This window comes from Larimichthys crocea, chromosome XXII (genome assembly GCF_000972845.2).
Source record: "Larimichthys crocea isolate SSNF chromosome XXII, L_crocea_2.0, whole genome shotgun sequence".
Taxonomy (NCBI): Eukaryota; Metazoa; Chordata; class Actinopteri; family Sciaenidae; genus Larimichthys; species Larimichthys crocea.
Window position 1 is genome coordinate 9,792,758 of NC_040032.1, and position 26,102 is coordinate 9,818,859.

At 44.3% G+C, this 26,102-nt stretch overlaps 1 protein-coding gene and 1 long non-coding RNA gene across 16 annotated transcripts; one reads left to right on the plus strand and one right to left on the minus strand.

The window, feature by feature from the left end:
* Positions 1-3,770: 3,770 nt before the first annotated feature.
* Positions 3,771-24,946, plus strand: picalma (phosphatidylinositol binding clathrin assembly protein a). Of its 15 annotated transcripts, none has more exons than XM_019279467.2 (24): positions 3,771-3,909; positions 4,170-4,397; positions 11,470-11,612; positions 11,759-11,834; positions 11,919-12,021; positions 12,390-12,483; positions 12,581-12,692; positions 13,184-13,290; positions 13,400-13,441; positions 14,404-14,415; positions 14,570-14,655; positions 14,880-15,003; positions 15,286-15,419; positions 15,964-16,049; positions 16,952-17,104; positions 17,511-17,594; positions 17,991-18,071; positions 18,294-18,404; positions 19,852-19,980; positions 20,062-20,092; positions 20,191-20,290; positions 22,343-22,402; positions 22,538-22,639; positions 23,467-24,946. In XM_019279467.2, the coding sequence occupies exons 2-24, from the start codon at positions 4,268-4,270 to the stop codon at positions 23,479-23,481; spliced, it is 2,115 nt and encodes a 704-aa protein (XP_019135012.2). In that variant the 5' UTR covers positions 3,771-3,909; positions 4,170-4,267; the 3' UTR covers positions 23,482-24,946. The 15 variants fall into 15 exon arrangements, with proteins under 15 accessions (XP_019135012.2, XP_019135015.2, XP_019135017.2 ...); XM_019279470.2 differs by having other exon boundaries at positions 19,861-19,980; XM_019279472.2 differs by having other exon boundaries at positions 19,882-19,980.
* LOC113744331 (uncharacterized) lies at positions 18,812-19,611 on the minus strand. The gene is made up of 2 exons (XR_003461449.1): positions 19,229-19,611; positions 18,812-19,178 (listed from the first exon to the last, which is right to left on the minus strand). It is a non-coding gene; the product is annotated as an uncharacterized LOC113744331 (long non-coding RNA).
* Positions 24,947-26,102: the final 1,156 nt, after the last annotated feature.

The window sequence follows — 26,102 nt, forward strand, 5'->3', positions numbered from 1 at the left end:
TTCCCTCTGAGCTCTATTATTTTAATGATCGGGGTTTAATAATGACGTTTGAAATGATGGTTTACGGGTACGTGCGTGATGCATTTGGGGTACGAGCGCTATAAATACCCACAGCCGTGCGTAATGGTCGTGCGTAATCACAGCTGCTCCGGTCCTGTTGGAGAAACCTCGATGATGCAACTCGGTCGGCTCAGTTGCATGACTCTTTAATGAGTGGTCGACATGAAAAAAACATGTAAGAGCGTTTCTCCTTCAATTTATGGCACATTGTGCGAGTGGATGTTTGGTATGTTTATCAAAAAATGATTTTTGGTCATCTAGATCACAAAACTAAAGAAAATATGAAATGTATGCACACACAAATAATACATGAATCTCTGGAAGGTGGCTTGAAGTTGTCTGTGTAGTGCCACATAGCAGATGGTGACCACTAGATGTCCTCAAAGTTTTACCACAGTGACAGCAGGGCAGGGAGGGTATGTTCAAGTGCTGTGGGAAAACGCAGATTTAAATCTTGATTAAACACAGAGCAGACAGCTGAGTGTTGACAGCAGGGGCGGCTAAATGAGGAAGTTTTCTTCTCTGGTATCCGTATTACCAAGAAGTCATGATGGGAAGATGACACAGAGGCTGAGTCAGAGCTAAAAGTGATTCAGTCATTGTCGGCTACTGTTTCAGCTCCTGGTCTGGGTTCTGCTTTCAGGGCCTAAATACCAAGAAACATCCTATGTAGGTCCCAAATAATCAGAAGTCTGCTGTAAACTTTTATTTCCATCATTTGCAACATCATGTGTAGCCTGAGAGCATGTCCTTCACTTCATATTTTCCACTGGATCCCAAAATAGCTCTGTAGCACTTGACATGCAAAACAGGCCAAATGCAGCCCCCCCCCCCTGAGCAACAGTCTCCAGCTATGTCTCCAGATCCTTTTTGGTTACTGTGCATGGAGTCAGGACAGAGAAGCCTCACAAAGGAGGCGAATCTTTGGAGACATTTCATGTTACCGCTTCCTGTAGCAGATGGATGAGTAACCCTGTTTCATCAGAGTACATATTGTTTCGCCCAGCAGAAAGAAAAGCTTCCGCTCCTGACTGGGAATTGAGCTTGTACCAGATACCAAGTATGATCAGTATAGGTCAATGATCTCTGGGTCCTTTAGCGCCTTAATGATAATTAAACAAACATTCATGCTCATGTATTGATCACTAAAACACAATAAGATCAACAAAACAGATGGAGGATCTGTCAGAAATCTTTATTTCTTATTAAATCATCAAAATAATCAACAGTCACGCGTCAGTGGAGCCGTCATATCTGCCAAACCATGATGCCCATGATGACAGTAAAAGACCGTAAATATACTATGAAGCATTTTAATATTAAAGACGTTAACTGTACGGTAAAACACCGTAATATTTAATGGCATATCGTACAGTCTGATCTTGCTGTCATGGTTTGACAGTTTTTCACCGTAAAAATCCAGAGACATTTTAAAATATGGAATAAAACATCAATCGTGAACATGAAATCCACATGATCAATATCCTTTTACCGTAATATCAGAAAAGGTTATACCGGAAGTGGACTGGATGTTATGCAGGGATCTGTTTTCCGGAAGTCTACTTGTGGTCAGTGAATTTCACATGGGACAGTATAGTGGTTGTTTTCTGGTAAATGGACTGCTTAACATATTGAGCATGGACTGATGTATCTGTCTGGGACTTGTATTTATTTAATTTCATTTTCTATTTGTTATTTTTATGTTTTATTGTCAAAATAAGATTGTGCATCTTTTATCTTGACTTGGCCTTATTTTTATTTATTTATTTATTTTATTTTTCCACTGTTCTCTTAGTTAATTTTGTAAAATGTAAAACTCGCTAAAAAATTTGAATCATAAAAAAAAGAAAAGGTTATACCGTATTTATCACGGTACAGTTTTTGACCGTAAAAACAGTTTTTCCATTTTCGGATGAATACGATGAGAGAAATGTGTCTGTGTTGAAATGAATGAGTAACTGGAGTTATGAGGAAACAAATATTTCTGCTGGAATAAGAAAATGTTTCCTGCTTAATGCTAGTTTTCTAACTTTCGGCCTGACTTTGAACTCGGCCTGTCAGCGTTTGGTTCATTTTAGTTTTAGTTTTTGCTCAGTATGGATCCGGTTTGGGCACATTGGACCAAAGTTGCAAGTTTTCTTCAGGTTTTTATGCATTGTACTGTCAGCACTTTGAATACTGAAATATTCCATGGATGATAAAGCAGCAGGAGGGTTTGTCAGAATTAATGTTTAACTTTCAGCTCTTTGATTTACAGTCACCAGTCATTTCTGTCATTGGAGCCAACAGAGACCACATAAAGCTCTCAGGTTATCACTGATGGTGCATTGTGTACAGAGGTAATGAAAGGTCAGGAAATAGACCCGCCATTTTCCTTCAGCCCCCCTCAGTCCATTTAAACGATGATTTAAAGGCAGCAGGGGGAGGCGCTGTGCGAGGAGCTGGACGGAGTTCAGCGTGGGAACCAGAGAACAGCGAGAACCAGCGTCAAGCTGGACTCTCTAAAGGAGGTGATACTGGAAGTTACATGTGTGGACTCCAAAATAAAATCTCAAACTCAATGATCCCACAGTTGGTGGGAAGCCAGATTAGTCTATTTATGATTTTTAATCACTAATTAAAGTTTGGACATTTAATACAGAGCTTCATCTGAACAAATACACCTATAAGCAGAAATCATATTTAATTAATATTAGTAGTTGTAAAGACTTAGACTTATAATGCAGATCACTTTTGTGCAAAGATGTACTTGTATTTTGTCTTCTCTGCCTGTTGCTGCTGTTATTATTATTATTGTTATTATTAGTATTTGTATTATTTTATTTCCTTTATTTATCTACATTTTTTTTTACTTTTTTATTTATTATTTTATTTATTTATTTATTTATTTATTTATTTATTTGATCTATTTCTTGGACTTTTTATTTTTATGTATTGTTTTTATTTATCTTTTTTATTTTATTATTCTATATTTATTATTATTTTATCGATTTTATTTTTTTACTCTTAGTATTTAACTCAGAATTAATTAATTTATTTTAATTATTATCATATTTTATCATTTTTTGTAAAACTTATAAAACATATGTAGTATATTTGTCCCTTCTGGGCTGCTGTAGAAACAAACATGGCAGACTCCATAAAAGAGGACCCGCTCCCTCTGTAGATATTATTTTATTTATTTATTTAGCTTCATGATTGCTTATTTATTTATTTATTGAATCTATTTGTTGGACTTTTTATTTTATTTTTATGCATTCTTTTTATTTCCCTTTTTTTATTTTAGTATTATTATTAATTTATTATTATTTTATCGATTTAATTTCTTTACTCTTAGTATTTAACTCATACTTTTTTTATTTTTTTTAATTATTATCAATTTATTATTATTTTATCGATTTAATTTTTTTACTCTTAGGATTTAACTCATACGTTATTTTTTATTATTATCAATTTATATTATTTTATCGATTTTATTTTTTTTACTCTTAGTATTTAACATACTATTTTTTTTAATATTATCAATTTATTATTATTTTATCGATTTTATTTTTTTACTCTTAGTATTTACCATAAACTTATTTATTTATTATGTTAGTATTATTTAATGATTATCATTTTATTATCATTGCTCCCTCTGTGACATTAAACTCTCATTCTTCAGTTTTTATTTTATTTTACATTTCTGTCTGTTACCGCAATGTGTCTTTTATTTTGAAACCCCCTCTCCGGAAGTACCGTGTGTTCTCACCGTGTGTGTGTGTGAGCGGCTCCGGGAGACTCGGACGGGAAGAGGAGACACCGTATCCGTGAGGGACCGATTAAAAAACAAACGGAAAGACACCGGGGGTTCGTATTAAACCGTCACGGACCGTTGGACTCTTCTTCTTCTTCTTCTTCTTCTTCTTACCGAAGCTGCTTTTTTTTTTAAAGTAACGGCTCCGGTACCGGGCCCGTTTGTTAGCGGAGCTAGCCAGCTAGCATAGGAGCGAAATGTAACGGCTGCCGACCGTCGTCTGTCTCACTCTCTCACTCTCTGTCTGTCTCACTCTCTCACTCTCTGTCTGTCTCACTCTCTGTCTGTCTCACTCTCTGTCTCTTGTCTCCAGTATTGTCAGGTGAAGACCGTCCACACACACACACACACACACACACACACACACACACTTGTCTCCGGTGTACCGTGGAACCGTCGACCCGCTCCAGGATGTCCGGGCAGAGCATTACGGACCGGATCACCGCCGCTCAGCACTCGGTCACCGGCTCGGCGATCTCCAAGACCGTGTGCAAGGCGACCACGCACGAGATCATGGGGCCCAAGAAGAAACATCTGGACTGTGAGTGTGGTTCTGCTGATTCTGCTGTTTGTCTGTGTTTGGGTCCAGCCGGTTCCGAGGCTGTGAGGCCTGCATGTGACATATCTGCTCATAGACTGACTTTATAACGCGTTATGTCTCATGCACTGACCTCCCTTTGTGCTCACCGAGCTGCAGCACAAAGGCTGGGACGTGAAATGATTAACCCTGCAGACAGACCCGAACTTCAGACAGTCTGACCCGAGTCTGAGCTCCTGACACCAGAACACAGTGAAACTGTGAAGTTATCATGTGTAAGAACTTTATTTGTAACCCAGAACACACACACACACATGCAGTATGCAAGACTCATAGACATGCAAATGTGTAGAGAGATGGTGGAGTGATGGGTTCGGTGCCCAGGAGCTGACCCGGCACCGGTTTATTCATATCGCCCTTTACAGCAGCCAGTCGGTACCCAAAGTGCTTCACAACAAAGCCGTAAGAACAAAACATAACAGCTACACAGATGAATAAATACAATTTAATTAAAATACAGTTAAATTAAAAAGTGCTGTCGTGTTAAAAACCTTCCACAAACACATAAGAAGCAGCAGACAGAGTGACAGTGGAGATCACTGGTGGTGCGGGTCGGTCTGGGACTTTGGACCTCCAGCCAACATATTTTTGGTCCGTGCTGGACTTGAACCGGACACCCTCCAGGTTCCCAAGTCAAGTCCCCTATGGACTGAGCTTTTATTTTGAAATTAGTCAATAATAAACGTGTAAAAAATCTGAGTAATCCAATAATCGCATGACATCAGCTCGGTGCTGTGTGTTCTCTGTGTGCCAGCACTTTCTATGCTCTTATTTTTTCAGGAAGTGGCTGTGAGGATGTGGACGGGTCAGAACCACATCCACTGTCGTTATTTTAGCGTGGAGCTGTTATTAACAGGGTTCCCACGGGTGCTTGAATTCCTTGAAAATGCTTGAATTTCAATTCAGTGTTTTCAAGGTTGTGAAAATGCTTGAATTTTTTGTGACGTGCTTGAAAATGCTTGAATTTGTTGTGAAGTCTATCTCAATAAACCAAGAGAAAACAAAAATGTTTCCTAAGCGGCTACGCGCTTGATCCGATGCCTTTACATGCAGAACTCAGTTATCATACTCGCTTGGTGTTCTGCCGCTCACAAGCTGACAAATACAAGCCAAACAGTCAATCTACCACCATATGAAACAATGCTAATTAGACCCATATTATTAAGCCATACAGTGGCACCGCTGCACTTCCCATCATGGCAAACACAACTAGTAGGCTACCTATTTAAAGGTGCTGGAAAAATGGAAAAACTGGTGCTTGAAGGTGCTTGAAAAGTGCTTGAATTTGTTCATGGAAAAGGTGTGGGAACCCTGTATTAATATCAGCGTCCGTGCAGCAGTGAGTCTGTTTTCAGAAGAGGTTCGATCACACGGAGTCGGTTCCTCTGTTTCGCCTCTACAGGTGGAACTGTGTCGGTTTGAGGAACCGTATGTGGAGCAAGAGTCACACGAACAGCGGCGACGTGCTGAAGTGTTACACAGAATCAGCACGATGATGATCAGCTGTGTGTGACATGGGGACACGACAGAATATCTCCTGATATTCGACGTCTGCTGTTTCTCTGTTCTGTCTCTTTTTTTTTTGTCTGGCTTGTTGGAGAATCAAAATAAGAAAAGTCGAGCCGTAACATCAAGAGAATTCGTCCGTAATCAGTCGACGGTTCCGTGTTTTTACTTCGGTAAAAGCTCCACGCGACTCCGTTTGGGCTTTGGGATGGATATGTTGAGGGAAGGACGCTGAGCTGTTTTCGTGTGAATAGAAAAGATGCACAGACGAACAACAGAAGTTCATAACGAGTTCTGTTTCTGCTGCTTCCTTTTAAAATTAATATTTGTTTTGAAAATTGAACAGAAATCAGCAGCAGCCGGACGCTGAAGTCGGTTAGCTGTCATCTTATTTTTTAGTTTACCTGCTTCCGCCAAACCGAATCGTGACTTCATCAGGACGCAGACGGTAAACAGACGGTAAAAAAACATGCAAATTCAATGCATCCGCATTGAATTTGCATGTTTTTGCACCGTCTGTTTAATTTGAACAGCAGCCGTCAGTCGGTGCGTGGGATAAAGTTTAAATAGTGTGGTGGTCACACACGTCACGTAACCACAGCTGATCGGCGGTAACGAGGCCGTGTCCCAGTGACCTTCCTGTTTTCCAGACGACCAGGTGTACTCTAGGTAATCTCGAGAGCCGCTGGAGCCGAGCAGGACTCTCACTCGGGGTCGAGGTATTTAAAGAGGGCTGCTGAAGGGTGCACACTTGTGTTCGGTGTTTCCAGATATAGCTGCGCTTGCGATGCGTCTCCCCGTGTCTGGATCGCAGGTGAGATGTGGCCTCTGCACTCGCATTCTTTAACACCGCCTCGCTAGATAAACTCCATCACGTAACTTTAAAGCGACTCTGCAATTATCAACCTCCGCTGCGAGCTCCAGCTTATTTACTCGTGTGTTTGTTTAAAGTGAGTGTGAAATGACTGCGAGGGAAAATTTGCACCTAAGTGGGTTAAAGTACATCGTGCGCTGGAGCGTATGAAACTGCAGACTCTCTTCTGGACACGTTGTCTTCACAGTTCTGTAATGAATGGTATTTCCTCTGCAGCCTGAACGCATGGCAGCAATCTCCAGACAGGGTAATTGCCATTACATCACACGCTGCTCTTAAAGTGCTCAAAGGTCTCTCATGAGATGATGAATCCATGAAATCAGCGGCGGCTGTCGACCTTTGGTCCCCGCACAAACATCATGACTCAGTACGGTCACATAAACGAGCCCTGAGATGTCCTCTGGTCCCGTATTTATTCATATTAAAGTCATGTTAAAGTCATGTTCAGTGCCGCTGCTGTGACACTCGTGCACACGCCGGTGGGGAATTTCTGAAGTGACGCCACTTCCCTTTGCGTATTCTAGTCATCCTGCTCGTTCTGATGACGCGACGACTTGAAGCAGCTTTACAGTAACTCAGCTTTTTATTCCTGGATGTCAGTCAGACGAGCTCTGTGACACCTCGCACGAGACAATTGCACCACTTCCTGTTACTCAGTGCAAAGGCGAGCAGAGCTAATACGTATTTATCTGTCGCAGACGCTTCTTCTGTTGTTGTGTTACTGTTTTATGCACATGTTTGTGTTACGGTGTGTTATCAGTGACACAGAGGGGCAAAGTTTGCAGCCTGAGTCATGCGTCTGTGCAGACAGGCTGTGTCTTCCCCTCTTCCACCTTTGGTCGACCCGTTTCTTCACTGTTGCTGATCAAACGAGGCCGTTATGTTGCACTGACAGTGTCTGTATGGTATGAAAGTGTGGCATCTCATTCTTGTCTCACCTGTTCCGAGTTACTCTGGTCCACAGTCGATGTGATGTTCACACGTCCGTCTGTGAAACAACTTAACGTGGGAAGTTGTGGACGTACACGAGGTTTCCGAGGCTGAGAATGAACTGTTAATGAAACGGTGAAATGTTTAGAGCGGAGAATTGGAAATGTCGTGACCAGATTTTAGTTTCGTGGTGAGATATAATTCAAGAGGACATCAGGTTTATTAAAGTTTTATTTGTACCTGCTGGTGACTTACTGTATGATATTATTAAATGTTTCTCCAGGTGAACGTGTTGATTCTGTGTCAGTACATGCTTCATCTGAAACACTCGTATACATGTGGGTGTACCGGAGGCTCGGCCCCACGCTGAATGCAGCGCTGCACAAGGAGCATGTGACTGCAGTGGCATCAAGTGACGGCCCTTAAAAAAAAAAAGTGCTGACACCCTGTCCACCAGCTGAGCTGAATGGAGTCCACTGTAACTGTGAAAGGCCCGTGAGATTCAATAGCACGACTCAAACTGGCTGCAGTGACGCGAGCCCACCAGAGACCACAGCAATGTACCGGAGGAGTCTTAAAGCGGTGACAGGCGCCTGTCGACTGTTTCTTGGCAATTTGTGTCAAACTTTCTTTTCGCTGTTTTGTGCAGACACAGAAATATGAGCGGCACGCACTCTGCTCCTGTCAGTGAAACATCACACCGTGGTTTCAGGGGCTTCGTATGCGCTTCACCCCACATCAGACATTTCCTGAAGCAGGAAGTGTCCTTCTAGTTCCTGAAGCCTTTTTTCATCTGCCAAGGGTAAACAGCCAACAGGAAGTCATTACATAACCCGGCCGCTTCCCAAAGCACCGGGAAGCTGAGCCGATCAGATGTGAGATTGGCTGCGAGACTTTCGATGCGTTTCCTGCGCTGCTGATTACAAGCATCCGAGATTCCAGAGACCAGATCGGAGCCGCCAACGACACCCCAGACACGTCTGTGATCACGTTATCTTAAAATTCCACCGTGTCTAACTGAGAATGGAGCTTGGGCGTCATCGGGAAAGCAAAAGCTGCTAAAGTAGAAGCTCAAAGCTCCGACCGCTGTGTCGTAAAGCAGAAGTTTGTGCCACAGATCGCTAATTAAAAGCCAGCGGTGGAGTGTGATCGAGCGATCTTTGCGAAACCGACTTCATTTGATGTTTGTTGACGTGTTTTAATTAAACTTTGTGAGACACGACATATTAAACTTAAAAGAAGCTGCTGTTTTTTACAGCTCCTGTGATTACAGCCGGTCCAGCTCACCCACATCCATTTTTGTGAAAGTTGTGTGCTCATCACTTCCTCTGGCATGTACCGAGTATACTCTAATAATGCAGCCATCATCGCCTCCACCCTGACATGTCGCCCACCTCTGCGTCCCTTCCAGCTCATCTCTCGTCTGAGTTCTTTTAACCACCTTGTTTCTCTCTGGCTTCCTGTTGTCTTCCTGTTGTCTCGACCTTCTGAGATGTTTGCAGAGCTCTGAACGATCCGAGATGCAGCGTTAAAGGTGCAACCTTGTCTTTCTAGTTTAAAGACCCAACATTTTACCTTATAGTGACAGTAAAATAAAGAAGTCTGTGTGTGTGAGAGAGAGAGAGGGGGAGAGCACGACCTGCAGCTTGAATCTGGGTCACAAGAAAAAGGTTGACTCGGTGTAATCTACAGTTGTGGCCTGCAGCTCCTTGATTTGTTCTGCAGATCTGTCGTGGCGAGGACTTTAAAGCCGGCCAGATGAAATGTATGCAGGCCGCCGCGGCCTACGGTCTGTGTGTGGGCTCTATAAGCTTCTTGTTACAGCTGCACTTAGTGACATTTTAATGTGCGATTATAGCGGCCGAGCCAACATATAAAGAGACGTCGGGAAATAATGTCCCGTTTGTCTCATCCAGCCGACTCAAGAATTTCTGCTGACAGAGGATTTTAAATGTCGTATTAGCCAAGAGCTGTGTAAACTGAGGAAACCCTGCTCAACAATTTTAGTTCTGTTTCCTTAAAACAATGGATGTTAGGGAAGTCGGTGGGTTTCGAATATATTTGAACATTTCACAAACAAGGGAGGAGCAAACGGATTCTCTGAATACCACAAGGTAGCTCGACCCGGGCTGGAGACGACTCCTGTTGAACGCTGACCTACCATACATACGTTAGACACCAGGCACGTTTGCTATTCTTAGGTCGTCGCCACAGATACTGTAACGCTCGTCCCGTGGGAGAGCGAGCAGCACCAGAGGAAAGGATTGATCAGCGTAAGCTGTAATTTGTCGGCCTCAGCTATGCTTTCAGTCGAAGGCTAACATTAGAACGCTGACATGCTATACAGGCTCTGATATACGCAGAGTGTGTGTGTGTGAGACAAAACACTTCCAACAGAAGGTCACGAGAGGAGTTTAATTTCAGATAGATTCCATATTGACCTTGTCTGTCTGTACACGGGGTTCAGATTATCTGTGCGTGATGTGATGAGTCCGGTGCCGAGTGTAACGACTGATCATCAAAACAAACTTGCAGGAACGGCAGCGGAGAACATCGGTGGCGAGTTTGTACTCCGCACGGGCGTTTCAGCGGCGTCTGAAAAGGCTTTTGTTGTCACATGGGTGGCCCCATTGTGTATGTAAAAGGCAAAAAGCCTTTTGTGTGGCTCTCGACAAACACTGAGGAGGATTCATAGACCACCCATGTAAACAAGGCCCCGCATGGGGCAGCACAACAGTAACTATTATTTAACAAAATGCTTCAACAGGTCGGTTGATGTGGTTCTGTACAGTGAGTTATGATGTACAGCGTGTCACTTAAAAGGCTTCATCTGTAGTGAAACCACAGCCAATAAAACACAACGAGGATATAAAAATGGAGCACGCACTCTTAATTTTACATCTTGAGGAACGAGTGTGATCGCTCATGTCCCCTCAGATATAAAATTCACTTAAATATTTATTTACATTGTGTGCCAGGCCTCTTCTGGCGTCCGGTCGGTATGAATATTGGATAACTGGCATCGTTCTCCAACAGTCCGTCACATGATTTTCTGGAACAGGACAAAATAAAGACAATCCTTAGGTGTCTCATCAAAAAATGTGATAATATCTGTTTACATCACGTCCCGCGACTCGGCTGACATTGTTTGATGACTGTCAGAGTTCACCGTCCCGTCAGCTGAGCTCCTCGTCCTGCTTCGTTCTACAGCGCCCGCAAAAACCCATAAAAACTGCAAAAGGCCCAGTCTGGAGTGTTCTAGTGTTTAGTTTGTGCTCCTGTAGAAACATGGAGGACTCTGTGGAAGAGGACCTGCTCCCTCTGTAGATAGAAAGTAACAAAAACACAACATTTCTATTTTATTCTTCCAATAAATTCCACCAAAGCTCTCAAACTGAGATCCAAAATTGCGGCACCGTGAAGTTCAGGTTATGAGATCTGCAGTTGTGTGTGTTCCTTCATGGAAAAGAGGAACCAGGCGGCGTTCGCCTTCACTTCAGGCCAGATGGTCGTGCCGTGTTAAGGGTGCATGCCCCGTCAGTCCACGGATAACAAGTGTTGAGCGCCTGATCATGAGTCTGTCAGATACTCCTGGACCTTTAGTTTGTTTGTCCTGAACTCTGCCTCAGCAGCATTTCATTGGCCCGCAGTGTTTTATTGAACATCTCATCCATCTCTTCGTCTCCTTCCTTTTCTCCTCCTCAGACTTGATTCAGTGCACGAACGAGATGAACGTGAACATCCCTCAGCTGGCTGACACGCTGTTCGAGAGGACCACCAACACCAGCTGGGTGGTCGTCTTCAAGTCGCTCACCGCCACGCACCATCTCATGGTCTACGGGAACGAGGTCAGGACTTCTTGATGAAGTTGACGTGTGCTGTGAGATTGCTTGTTAACTGAAGCCGCCCGTTGCACAACAGCGAGTTAGTTCACTGCTCGGTTACTTGTGCCTGTTGTGCAATCTGACTTCCTCATATGTTTTCTTCCCTGCAGAGATTTATACAATATCTGGCTTCAAGGAACACACTATTCAACCTCAGCAATTTTTTGGACAAAAGTGGCCTACAAGGTGCGTCACCAACACCACACACTCTGAATACTCTGATATCCACCCGTGTCATGACCCCCTTTACTTCTTTTGTTTGTGACACAGGCTACGACATGTCAACGTTCATACGGAGGTATAGCCGCTACCTGAATGAGAAGGCCGTGTCCTACAGACAAGTCGCCTTCGACTTCACTAAAGTGAAAAGAGGGTGAGGAGCCGCCGCTGTAACCGACGGGGATGTTTGTGTTTGACTTGCACCCGAGGCACAAAGCTTGAAGTTGTTGTTCCAGAAACTCGAGAACAAGCCAGAGAAGCGTGTCCTTTAGCTCCGTGACAGACGAGGCTGCAAAATAACATTTTTATTTCTTGCAAAATATGTCGTGACAGCTTTGGTAAAAGTTGCAGTTTAGGCGGCTGCATAAAAAAATCCCAAATAGAAGATTTAGTTTGTATTTTTCCCCACTGCAAAAAGAGATTTATTTACCTATGAATGTGTTTTTATGTTGATCCAGTGACCTCCTCGAATAATGAAGATAAAAGATGAATAAACAAGTCTCTTTTCTTTCCTTGCTGCAGGTCTGACGGAGTGATGAGAACCGTGAACACGGAGAAGCTCCTCAAAACCATCCCCATCATCCAGAATCAGATGGACGTGTTGCTGGATTTCAATGTGAGTGCCACGCCGCTCGGCGGCTTTTCAGGATGTTTGTCTGTGACTTACTTTAAAAAAAAAACGATTGTTCTCTACATCTCCACCTCTCTTCCAGGTCAACGCCAACGAACTGACAAACGGTGTGATCAATGCAGCCTTCATGCTTCTGTTCAAAGATGCGATCCGACTGTTTGCAGCGTACAACGAGGGAATAATCAACCTGCTGGGTAGCAACAAGCGCTTGTGTTGACACAGCCTACTACTCGTGTGCATTATGATTAAAGGGTCAGATAATAAAGGACGGGTCATGGGCTGAAAGACTGCAGACTTATTTAATACTTTAGAGATTTGGGGTGCTTGTTAGCATTTCTCTGAAAAACTGGAAACCTGATGGAATTATTTCAAAGAAAGTTTATTCAGCGCTGTCGCAAACTGTTTCCCTGCAGACCGTGTGAAGTCTTTAAATGAATGTTTCAGCTTCTGCCAGGCTGCCCACCTTGGTGTGTCACCTTCTTGTAGACAAACAATAGGTTTTCTTTGTGTAGCTTTAAAGACTGCTGAGATGAGGCCGATCATGTTGTACAACGCTCATATGATTGGACTTTTTAACCATACAAATCTGAAAACACTTTGTCAGGATTTCAAGGGAGGCTTCAGGCCTTGAATCTTACCAACGACAAAACAGAAATGAGTTGTTGTTGTCTCGTTGTGTTCACAGAGAAATACTTTGACATGAAGAAAGTCCAGTGCAAAGAAGGACTCGACATCTACAAGAAGTTCCTTACACGAATGACGAGAATCTCCGAGTTCCTCAAAGTTGCAGAGGTGAGTCTGAACCTGAGATCAGCCAGTTAATAGTTAGAAAAGACCCGAGGTCGTGTTGATGGGTTGGCAGTATTCCTTCTCACATATTATCTTTGTTTCCTTCCTGCAGCAAGTTGGAATCGATCGAGGGGACATCCCAGATCTGTCTCAGGTAAGCACGTCTTTGGCATCTCTGCAGTTTCGTTACCACTCATCTCTTTGCTGGCTTTGCTTGACTAAAAAAAAAGGAGAATGGCCAAATTTGGGTGAATTGATACAAAATCTAATATTATTTATACAATGTGATCGCAACATGCAGCCGTTTGTCATGAGACGACACACAGATGTTGTTTTTAGGTGGTAGATCACAGAATAATAAATGTACAGCTGTACGGATGTGATGTTCTTCTTTTTAACTGAATTTTATCTGAAGAATAGACGTAGATCTTAACGTCTCACAACCTCAAGAATCTATCGATCTTAAAACGTACGAGGGATTCAAACACAAATCCATTTCTTTATAAAGTTTCAGTCACTCAGTACTGATGACTCAATGACTGCTCCGCCTGGTACTCACATTTATAAATCACTTCAGAGTTAATAATTACTGTAAGCGGTTAACTGCAGTGATTGTGAATCTAATGATATACTTTAAGTTGATCTAATAGCACAGGAACTTTACAGAGAGAGAGCTCTGCAGTCATGCAGCAGTCCATTCACATTGCTGTAGATTTCATGACCTCCATCACATGAACTCCCAAATTCTGGCTGTCATTGCCTTTTCTACAGGCTGCTCACCTCCTGCAGCTTCAGGCCGAACACGTTTTAACACCTGAGCGCTGTGCTAGGCAGGCGATGCATGCATGTGCCCACTTCTAAACACCTTCCAGCTCACACTCACCGCTGACCTTGCACGTCATACAGCAAATAAAGGTGTAGACGAAGGGTTCTACTGTTGGTCCACCTCCTACAGAGCCGCAAAACACAAAAAACACATCGATCCAGAGGTGTTGTTGTTCGTTACGTAGTCGAACTTTGTGAACCAGGATTAGGCAGCTTTCTCTCAGACGTCTTCTTGACTGTTACCACCTTTATTTTCTGTATCTTCCCTTCCTTCTGTCTCTCCGTTTTCAGTTTACAGTTTGTGTAAGTATCTGAACCTTTTCTCTCTCTGTGTCTCTGTATTTGTGAGTAGCTCTGTCTGTGAACTCTTGGCAATAACTTGGCATGCTTCAGTGTCTCGTTTTTGTCTCGCGTTCGGCTTTCCTCGGTCTCTAAAACTTAATGTGTGTCATGCTAGGCCCCCAGCAGCCTGCTGGACGCCCTGGAGCAGCACTTGGCCTCTTTAGAGGGAAAGAAAGTCAAAGACTCGACAGCAGCCAGCAGGTAAGTCTGCTTCGTCTGTTCACTTGATCCCGACTCGGAGCAGAGGCTCATGTTTGCTTCAGTAACTTGATAGTGTTGGACTGATTTCTTTCTCTTTTTTTCAAAGTGGAACATTATTTTGAAAGTTTAACTATTTCTTTGTGTCACAGTTTGAAAATCCGGTGGTTAAATGTGAAGTTGTTCTTGGTTAGTCACTGTTTTTCCGTGTCTGTGCCTCGGTTCAGGGCGAGCACCCTCTCCAACGCCGTCTCCTCCCTCGCCAACACCGGCATATCTTTCACCAGAGTGGACGAGAGGGAAAAACAGGCGGCCCTGGAAGAGGAGCAGGCTCGCCTAAAAGCATTAAAAGTACGTTTTCCTTAAAGTTTAATGACGTCATGTCGTTAGGCCAGTATTTCCTGTATCTCATGATTAAATCAAACGCACAGACAAAACAACGGTTACAGATTCGGAGTTGTTGTGCATTCCTGTGGTTCAGTGGTCTGACATGTATACGATGTAATCCCAACATCCCTGCTTCGGTTTTGGCTTTAGGTCTCCACCTTCGCTCTCTCTCCACATATTTCTCGTCTCTCTGAACTCCCAAATTGAAACAAAATGTTTTGCTGATCTTCGTTTTCATTGTCGAAGGAGCAGCGTCTGAAAGAGCTCCAGAAGAATCCCAATGCGGTGACCACGGACTCCTCCCCTGTCTCCACAATCGGCGGGACCATCAACTCAGCCCCTGCTATCGACCTCTTCTCCACCCCCAGCTCCACCAACAGGTGAGCCACGGGACTTATTATTCATCTTAAAGCGACCGGTCAATGCTCCACCTGCTGCTCGTCCGCGCAGATCAACACAGACTCATCGAAACCGACTTAAAAACAGGCTGAAGGCTGTTCAGACTTTTATTTCGTGCCATCTTCAGCTTCCACACCTGAAGTCTCGGTAGTTGGGTCAGTGGAGCCGGCTGGATTGCTGAACTGCATGTTTCAAAATGGTTTCACGGGTTCTTGGTTCTCTAAGATTAGATGGAACTTTGATACCTGTGCAGAAACTGGGACACTGCAGCAGCGCTGATAACATTAGAAGCAGTGCAAGAAAACACAACAGAAATTCAAGAACTGACGCAAAGAGACAAATCTGTATTTATCTGTATGTGACGTCTACACATTCAGATACAGTTACACAACCCCGCGCTCGCATTTGTAAACACTTCTGCTGCAGTAATGGTCGCTCACGACAGAAGCTGATGTGTTGTCAGTGTGTGACTGATTCATCCTCCGTATCCACCGTGTCGCTTTTGTTTGTTTTTTTACCCTGCAGCAACTCCAAGGCAGCCAGCGACCTGCTGGACCTGCAGCCGGCTTTCCAGCAGCCACTGCCCATCTCCACCTCCAACACATGGGGAGGTGAGAGCGCCGCTATTCCTGGAAACTCTTCAGTCCACACACACACGCACACACACACACACACACACACACACACACACTGAGTTGTTCTATTTCGACCTGTCGTCTGTGTTTTTATATTTTCTGTTAATCATCAACTCTGCTGGCCGAACAATGTCCACTCACTCGTGCAAATTACAGCAGGTGTATCGTCGTGAACTGGATTTCTATTCTTAGCGTGTGTGTGTGTGTGTGTGTGTGTGTGTGTGTGTGTGTGTTTGGATTAGTTAAATAAATTTAAATAACAGTTTGCACGTCAGCTCTTTATTTAAACATCACCGTTCATGATGGAGCTCGTTCCTGCTGCACGATTTGCGAACGCAGACTTTCCCTCATTAAAACAAAACAACACGAGCACGAGTCGATCCCAGACTTTCGTAGCGCCTCCTTATCTCCTGATAATGTTGTGTGCTTTTCACTTGAGTTTCATATCAACTGGTGTGTGTCAATAACGATAACCGCAGTGTTTGCATGTAAGCGAAGATATCAGCGAGCAGACTGAAAGTACAGTTTGAAGAACTTGAACTAACATTTGTTGTCTTTGTGACAAACATAAATAGATAAAGTTTAGAAGCTCGTTATATGATATATAATTACAGTATGTGCACGTGATAGCAGATCAACACAAACGTCATAAACATCTGGGCTTTAAAGCGTCGGGCCAATAAGAGCAGCGTGTCCCGATAACAGCTGTATCATCACTAACGTTTTCTCCCTGCCTGTCATCTTGCATGCACTTATTAAACTTCTCTTTTTAACTCTCCTCCACCTCCTCTCTCCACCGTAATCTCTCTACTCCTTCCTTTTTTTGTCCTTGTACTCCTGTTTCTCCCCTCCTCCTCCTCCTCCTCTGCCCACCTCAGATCCTTTCACCTCCGCTGCAGAAGCCGTAGAAGAATCCATTCCAAACTCAAACCCTTTCCTCACACTACCCGTTGTCGATGCTGTCCTCCCGTCCACAGCGTCTTCGGACGCTGGCAGCCTGTCCTCTAGGACACCGAGCCATGAACTGTTCGGTGGGATTGTTTTTGCTGTATCTTCTCTTTCACAGCCTAGACTGTCACAGTGTTACCGTAATGTTTGATGGCTTCAGTTACAGTTACTGCAGTTAAACAGAGTACTGAGTGAGTACATACTCAAATATTTCAGAGCAGCAGGGAAAGAAATGGAGGAAATGCCTGAAGTGGTCTCGGGTCGCCGCTCTGAATGCCGAGTCTCGACACTTTTCTCACATCCATCAAAGTTCTGGCTCGCTGCCCTGCTCCAAATATTTGTCTCCTTCCACAATCAGGCCAAGTTCCTAATGTTTGTTTCCTCAGCTCTTAACATTCTTCGGTTTAATCGTTTATTTGCTTTTAGTCTTTGTTGGTTATTTTCAAAGGAGTGTCCATCTTCATCAGCAGCATTCTTCTTTGTCTCCAGATCATTACAATCCATTTTTTGACTCGAGCTCTTCCCTGGCGTCTGATCTTGACTCTGCCGCACAGTTAGAGACGTTTATCACAGGTACCAAAGTGTGTGGCTGCTAGATGTAGAGCTGCTGTGAGCTGCGTCTCAGATTATTCTTACACAGAGCGTTCCCAGCTGAACATGCCGCCTTCCCTGCTTTCTACAAACCAGCGTGAGCCTGCATTGTTTTGTGTTCAGCCACTGGTCGTGACTTCCCTGAATTTTTTAGCGGTGTGATGAGTGCTGGCTTCCTCTGCTTTTGTCCTGCAAACCCTGATCTTTGTTCTTCCTCTGTTTTTTAAAAAGCCCTTCCCACAGTTGCTCGGCTTCCTCGCTGCTCTTTCACCGCTCTGTTCTTTTTTTTTTCCGGCCTCGTGTCTTTCATAATTTTCTCCCTCTTTTCTCTCTCTCCATCTCGTTCTTTGCCCGTCTGCTGTCGTCCCTGTGTGTCAGACTCCTTCTGTGGGCCAAGCCCTTACAACACCACTCCTCTCTTCCAATCTGAGCCCCCTGCCATAGCTGGTCTATTCAGAGGTAGGTACACTGAGGTGGAGGGACGTTGAGCTTTTCACAGCTTTCATAGCTGCAGCTTCAGTTTACTGTCACGTAAAAAAAGTAAAGCAGAAATCTTCAGAACAAAATGTTCCCAAGAGTTCTCCACGATCATCTGAGGAGCAGATGTGATAAAGCGGTGTGTGTGTGGAGGAGCCGATCTGTCGAGGTGTCGTCGTCTGAAATTTCTTTTTGCCTCTTCAGGGTTCACGGCCTCCCCGACAGCCCAGCAGCCACAGAACTCTCGAGGCCTTAACGTCGACTTTGAGTCAGTTTTTGGCAACAACACCAACGGCAACAACCTGGATCCTACAGGTAAGTGTTGAACTCCTAAACACACACACACACACACACACACACACACACACACACACACACACACACACACACACACAGCCATTTTCTCTTCCCATTGGCCTTCAGGAGCCGGCAGATGTCGTGTACTCTGCCGCCACCTGAAGGTTTGGGGGACAGATTGCACGCGTGTGTTGGTTCATGTCGTGTTTCTGGACTTTGATTTGTTTGTCGCTGTGAGATGTTTGTAATCATTCATCAATCGTCATCATCGGACTGAGAAAAGTGTCTTTTCTAAATGTGACCGAAGGTTTTCAAGGAAGTCAGACGAAGAAACGGATCTGTGCTTCTACTTTTAATCTTTAACCGTCCTCTCGTGATGTCAGGAATCCTGAGAATGTCTGTGTGTTGGTGTTTTTATGTATTTTTCTTTTAATTGTTGATTATATCCTCATGATGTGCAGTGACCATCCCATGCTAATTCAGGGCTGAGTATCTGTACTCGTTACATCCTTCAGTTTAACGCGGCGTCTGTTTGCAGCTCATAAAAACAAATGTGGAAGGTTTATTAAGTAAGTAAGTAACACCAGATCAAGCATGGAGGTGGACAGCCGCACCGCCTTCATGAACACCAGGCAGCAAATGAAATACTCTGTGGGTATCATAACAACCTTTGTTCAAGTATTTTCATGTGGATAAAAGCAGAAAAATTAAAGTGGAATCTCACTGTTGGCATCAGTAACAGTTTGAACTCACAGCGATGCTTCAATAAAGACTTGAAACTGATTTTACACTCTGCTCTGTACATCGTCATCATGAGGCGGTGACAGCAGTGGGCGTCTGACAAAACCGTCACAGATAGACGATGTCCTCCACTGATGTGTTCGCACCTGTTGACTACTACCTCACAAAGTCCCCAAATCTTTGATAAGTCTTAATCATTGTCTCCCTGTTTGTAAGATTTAAAATCTTTAAAGGTGTAATGACTCATGAATGTCACTGAAACAACTGTTTGGCCCTCTGCCTCGTTAGTGTGTGTTAATTATCCCGATGTGTCCTCATTAATCTGCCACATGTAGCACGTGGAGTGTGTCACGCCCTCGCCGGGTTCTCTGCTGCTCACGATCTCACCACATTTTTTTTTTTTTTGTTTCCTCTTGTGTCCGTTGTCCCGGGGTGACACACACTCCGCGGGGCGCCTTGGCTTTTTGCATGGCATATGCATGACTGGGTGAGTTGATTGAACACACACTCCTCTCACACTGTCTTGGCTTGATGAGTTTTTTATTTTTCCTGTGTGAGCTCTGCTTCCTGCCTCATCCACATCCTCTCTCTCTCTGTTTGTGTGTTTGTCTTTGTGTGTTGTTGCCGTGTTACTGTCCGTTGTATCGTGTCTTCATTTGTTCCGGGCCCTCCCTCCTCTCCTCTCCTCTCCCTCTTCCCTCTGTCCTGCCCCCTTTTGATTAAGATGTTTTAGGTGGCATCCTCAAACCTACAGTGGCATCCTCACCCAATCAGGTCATGACCCCGAATGGCCAGCAGCTCCACAAACTGGTGTCCAACGACCTCGACTCGTCACTGGCCAATCTTGTTGGAAGTAAGTTGTGACCGCGACCCCGAACAGAACTAACGAAGTGTTGTTTCATGTCCGTTCATGACTCGTCTTCTTCCTCTTTAGATCTGGGAATTGGCAACGGAGCACCAAAGAAGTAAGCGCCCTCAAATAATGTTTAACTTCCTGTCCCTGACGCTGCATCAGAAACACATTGAACATACTAAACTGGACGTTTGTGCTCGATCTCTGCAGCGATCTCCACTGGAGTCAGCCCGGTGAGAAGAAGCTGACAGGTGGGACCAACTGGCAACCCAAGACGGCGCCGTCCACCACCTGGAACCCTGCGACCATGGTGAGACTGTCGCCCGTCTGCACCCGTCGCCGTTTTATTCCCCAACCAGTAAAGATAAGATTAAACTTTATTGATGCCACACCGGGGAAATTCCACTGGATTATTTTAGACACATGTCATAGCCTTGTCTCTCCTCTCAGGCTTTCGTGCAGGAACTCAATGGCCTGTAACTATTTTGGCTTTGTAGATAAATGTGCTGTTTGTCAGTCGAGTGCTCCACCTGTTGTACGTCGAGCTGAATGAATCACTCTCTGGTGCAGGAGTCTTGTGGACGGCCTTGTCCTGGACAAAGCAGCTCGTCGGGTTTTCCCGGTGAAGCTTTCTGACCCAGGGTTTGGTGTTGAGTGATTGTGGAGCTGCAGCTTTCCTCGTTGGTCCTTGAGTCTTTCCTGAATTGTAAATTTATTGTGCCTGTCTCGGCTCCCTGGCGTCCTTTACTCTCTTTAACTGGCGTCATAATGGCCACAGCCGCTCGTGTCTGCCAGCCAATTAAATGACAGCTCCAGTGGCTCATTTCCTGCTTCTCTTTATTGTTTCACATGACTGAAGATTTATTACCCACTGCATGATTTTATTGCACTGAAATGTTTTCCCCCCAGGGTCTTAGTTCTTATTCAAAGTCAATATTTGGAATTATTAAATTATTGGAGAAGATGCCAGTCAGAGCAACAAAACCAGAATTTGATTTTACAGTCGGGAACAAATCCTCCTGATTTAACCTCAAGACCTTTTAACCTCTTTCATACAGATACATAAAGGTTCTGGTTAGAGTATGAAATACCAGTTATTCAAATGAGTCAGTCTTCAAAGTTTGTGGCTTCAAGGGAGAAAAATCTCGACATAAATGTTAGCTCACCTGGAAGAGGGTTAGGGATGTCAGGTGTTGAAAAGGCTGAGTGTTTGGTTTGATGAAGACACTTCACAAATATTATTCTATGTTGCACGGGGAATAAAGCATCAAAGCAACGTGTGGATGCCGAACGCAACGAGGAAACGGGAAAGTTTAGCCTGTTGATCATGAGTCATAGACTGAGCTCCTGTAGAGATAAAGACATGAATACCCCAAAAAACAATTTAAAACAGGTTTTGAATCTGTGTCTCCGATTATGTTTGGTCCTTGGGGCCTGGCAGGTCCTTGAAAAGACCTTGAATTTGATGTTTAAAAAGTGTGGGAACTCCAGGTTTGGATTAGTCAGACTGGTTGATGATGTGGCGAAGCGTCAGATGACGGATCCAAAGAAAGAGCTGGCCACCTGAAGAATGCTGCTACACACAGCATCCGTCAGTCATTAAAGGATAATCCCTCACATGATGCAACACAAATCAAGTCTCATCGACCAAGCGAGACGTCCTCGAAACAAACCGGACTCTGTCAGCGAGGAGCGACTCTGGAGGAGAAGTCTCTGCAATGAAACAAGCACAGTCTGCGATGAAAGCACCGATTTTGGCACCGGCGTCACGTCTGACTCACTTGCGGCTCCCTCGCCAACGCCTGAATAGTTAATGAAACGTATCCTTCCCGAGAGGGCTGGGTGTTAGACAAATCTGGGTTTGTTGTCACTGCAGGGGCTGTTGGAGAAGCAAGGAGCGCTCAGAGAAAGAGTCTGTACTTTCTTCTCTCTAATCTCTTTCCACGAGGAGCTTCTGCACCTGCCCCGACCAACTTGACACGCTCTTTAACGCGGCCTTTAGAACATTTGACACTTGATCCCGAGACATTAAGCGGCTGAAAAGAAACATGTGAAAAGGGTTTAGCTGTGTCTTCGCTTCTTTGAGTTGTATCTGTTCGTAGAGATATCATCGGTTAGCAGAGGAACTCGTGTACATGTTATCCATTTAGGACAGCCCTGAAACATTGGCCTTTGGTCATCTGCAACCCAAAAAACATCTTCCTTCCATTCAAGCTGCATTCATAGTCATCATCACAGACTCCATGTCTTCATCGTGAACAGAACTATGAAGCCTCGTGTGCTCTGAGAACAAACCGTTAAATGTGAGCGCTGTCCTGATTCCGTACACGCCGTCATCCTGTTTTTTTTTTTGTCGCCTCAGGCACCATCTGTCATGGCTTTCCCTGCAACCACACCGACGGGCATGATGGCATATGCAATGGTAAGTCAGCTGGGAGTGTGTGTTCAGCAAGAGTTCACTTCCCGTCACACACACTCACACACACTCTAGTGTACTACTTGTTTGTTGAGGTGACAGACTTCATCCGTGCTGTTTCTTCTTCTTCTTCTTCTTCAGCCTCCTCACATGGGCTCCGTGATGATGACGCAGCCAACCATGATGTACACCCAGCCCGTGATGAGGCCCGCCAACCCGTTTGGCGCCAATCCAGGTGCACAGGTAAAAGATGTCGACACCCCAACCTCCGAACCTCGACACGTTTGTGTTCATTAACACGAGATCGTCTTCAGAGGGAGTCAGATAATTTATTTACGAGATTAAATAAAAATCAAACCGTCGTTAAAAGGCGTGCCGAGATGTTTTATGAGATTACACAGAGCTTGACTTTGATCACATCAGCTTCATAGTTTACCCGATCCACACTAATGTCTAAGACTAGAAACACACTCCATCGCCTTTAGTTTGCGTCCGTACGTCAACGAAACGTTGACGTACGGACGCAAACTAAATGCGATGAAGTGTGACGGAGACACTTGTTTACTTCTGCCCAGATGACATCGAACATTTTTTGATATTTAGTATTTAAAATCTGGATTCATCACTCAGAGTGTGAAGCGACGAAGAGGCCGTAACCTTCCTCACCAGCCCAGCTCATCTTCTGCGTGAGCTTGGTTAGTCTGCTCGGTTCTGTCTCCGCGTTAAAGAGGTCGAGATCTACTAAACAAATCCAACGTGCATCATCGATCGCGGCACGATGGATCTGGGCGTCCCCGCTCTGCACACACACTCTCGTCTCCTGTCGGATCAGGGTCGGATGTGGGAAGTTACACTCGGTAGTTTCTCGCCGGCGTCTGATTCATCGTCTGAAATAAGATGATGTGAGTCATCAGACGGATGTAAAGATTAGAAGAGATGCAGCTTTAATCCTGACGTCTTTCCACATCAGATTTCTGGATGCTGGTTTCATTTCTGCCTCCAGAACTATTTTCTGTTCCAAAAAAAAAAAGAGTTGACGTTGTTGTTTTTTCTTCTTTGTGTCTTGGCAGATGCAGTTTATGTAACCCGAGGACGGGTTGGGAGTCTTTCCCGTTTTGAAGATGATTCACGACAAAGTCAAACTATCCAAGCGGCAAACGATGCAGTTTGCTTCCAATGAACTCACCTCGCTCTCTCTCTCTCTCTCTCTGTCCGAGAACGAAAGGCCCAAATAAGACTTGTTGAATAAAAATCACTGGTGACCTTGGAGCCGCTCTGGCCACCTCAGAGAGGCATCAGCAGTGGACACTGTGCCCGTCTAGTCATGTCTAAGTCATAAGAAGGAGATGAAGAGTGCGTGCTGCCATTCAAAACCCACGTGGGACGGGGATCAGCCCTACACTGCATCCTGGACTAAGAGAAACACAACACCCAGAGGGAAGAGAGCGTCCGGACACCGTCTGTACTCATGGGGAGGGGGGTCGGGTTGTTGTCACACTGTTTGGCCTTTTTTTGTTCCTCTTTCTCCAGGTGAGGCTGAGAGAGTCACTTCTTTTTGATTTATCAATCATGATTTAGCTTCTTAAAGAAAATCCCCAGATTAGAAAAAAAAGAATTGCGACACCACACCTTTTTGTTTTCTTTCTCTTTTTTTTTTATGTATTGTTTGCAGTAGACATTCCTTGTGTATTGTTTGTATTTATTTATGATTACTTGCAGAGAGGATGGCATAAAAAAAAAAATGTAAATGTAACTAGTCACCGACCTCCCTCCTCGTGGATGGTCTTCAGGTTTATATACATAGGTATGATTGATTGTAGAATTGGATTTTGAGTGATTGAGATGATTTTTTTTTTTTTTTAAAAGAAGAAGTTAATATAAAGTTTAAAGAGATGACATGTTTTGCTGTTGGGGGGAGGTGGGCACTAAAATATTCTCTGTACTCGGACGACGCCTCGCGCAGTTCGCCGTGGCTCGCGTCCTGCGTATGAACGTGATAATTCATCAACGCCGTCAGATTCGGTGGGCTCGATTTCTATGAATTTGGCGCGGGAACATTTTTCACATCAACAAAAAAAAATAAAAATAAAAGCACTACATTTTGTGATCGAGGCAACATTGCATTGGAAAGGAAAATCTGCATTTATGCTTATGACGCTTTTGGCATGCCATTTATTCTTACATTTAACAAAGCTGCTGGCTGCCCGTTTTCTTTTGTTTTTTCTTCCAACTTGAATGTGCGGGGTCGCTTTCATGCTCAGATCATGTTTCCACAGGCGAGCACTGGTGCGTGGGTTCATGTGATTCTGGTCAGGGGTGGGTGTCGAGGGATCGGGTGGGTGCGCAGGAGAATAGAGCACTGTTGATCGGTGCTTTGTGTATATAAAACTTAATCCTGCCAATCACAGGAAAGGCTGGGTGCAGGTATGAAAAGATGGTCTGAACATAAAAGCGGCCCTTGATTCATTAACTGAGCATATTTTCTGCATTGTCCCTGCAGATTATATTTTTGTTTGTTTGATTTTTTCCAATAAAGTGCAAGCTTCCACACTTTGGCTCTGTGTTTATTCCTCAAAGTTCACATTGGTATGAAGTGCAGGCCCGTGAATTCACGAGGGGTCTCACGGTGGTTAAGTAGAGCTGGCGGGTGGTTGATGGGAACTCCTTTGAGTCTCCCTGGAGGCGAGGTCATGGTTGGCTCAGACCAAAAATAAATGCAGTCTGAGCTATGATAAGACGTGTCGTATATTCTCGTGTTCAGAGACTTCAGGGTTTGATTTTCTTGACATTATGTAATTATACACACGTCTCTGTGAAATAATGTGACCTTTACAAGCTGTCTCTTAAAGGGATAGTGTTGTATTACACGGTCATGAATTTGGGAGAGACAGAGTTTATAAAAAGAATTGTGATATGTCCTGACTTTTTGTCACGAGCTGCAGAAACCCTGAATCCTACATTTCCCATAATTCAACCAAGAGATGTCACACCCCTGTTGACACTGGGCTTTCAGTCCAAGCTGAGATAACAAAACTCCTTCAGAGCCACTGAAGAAGATATCACTGTTTTCATGTCTAATAGATTAAATAAAGAGCCACTAAACTAATACAACCCCCCCCAAAAAAGCTGGACAGGGTTGTGTTTCGCACTCTGTTCATCAGTTCAGCTCAGAACTTGAAAGTGGAATGTTTTCCCGCTGTTGCTTGATGCCCAACAATTTAAGGTCTCCATGCATCAAACTAGAGGTCAAGCCTGGACTGCTGGTTGGCCGGTTTAGCACCCGGACCCTGACTCTACATCCAAAATGTGGTTTGATATTGTCTTGATGAATCGACTAAGGCCGTCCCTGAAAAAGACGTCCACTATTTGGCAGCAAACGTTAAAAACCTTTAATGCATCGTTTAGTATCAATGGTGTCTTCACAAACGTGCAGGTTACCCATCATGCCATGTCCACTAATGCACCTCCATACCGTACGAGACATTGCGTCCATGATCGGACCACAGGACAGTCTTCCTCTTCGCCTCAGTCCATCTTAAATAAGCTCAGGCCCACAGAAGGCGGCGGTGACGTTTCCAGATCTGGGTTCTATCCGGTGTCCTCTTTGCACGGTGAAGTTTGAGCTGTCATTTGTGGATGCAGAGATGAAGTGTGTTCACAGACGATGAACCGACTGAAGATCACCGACAGATACGACTGATTTTCA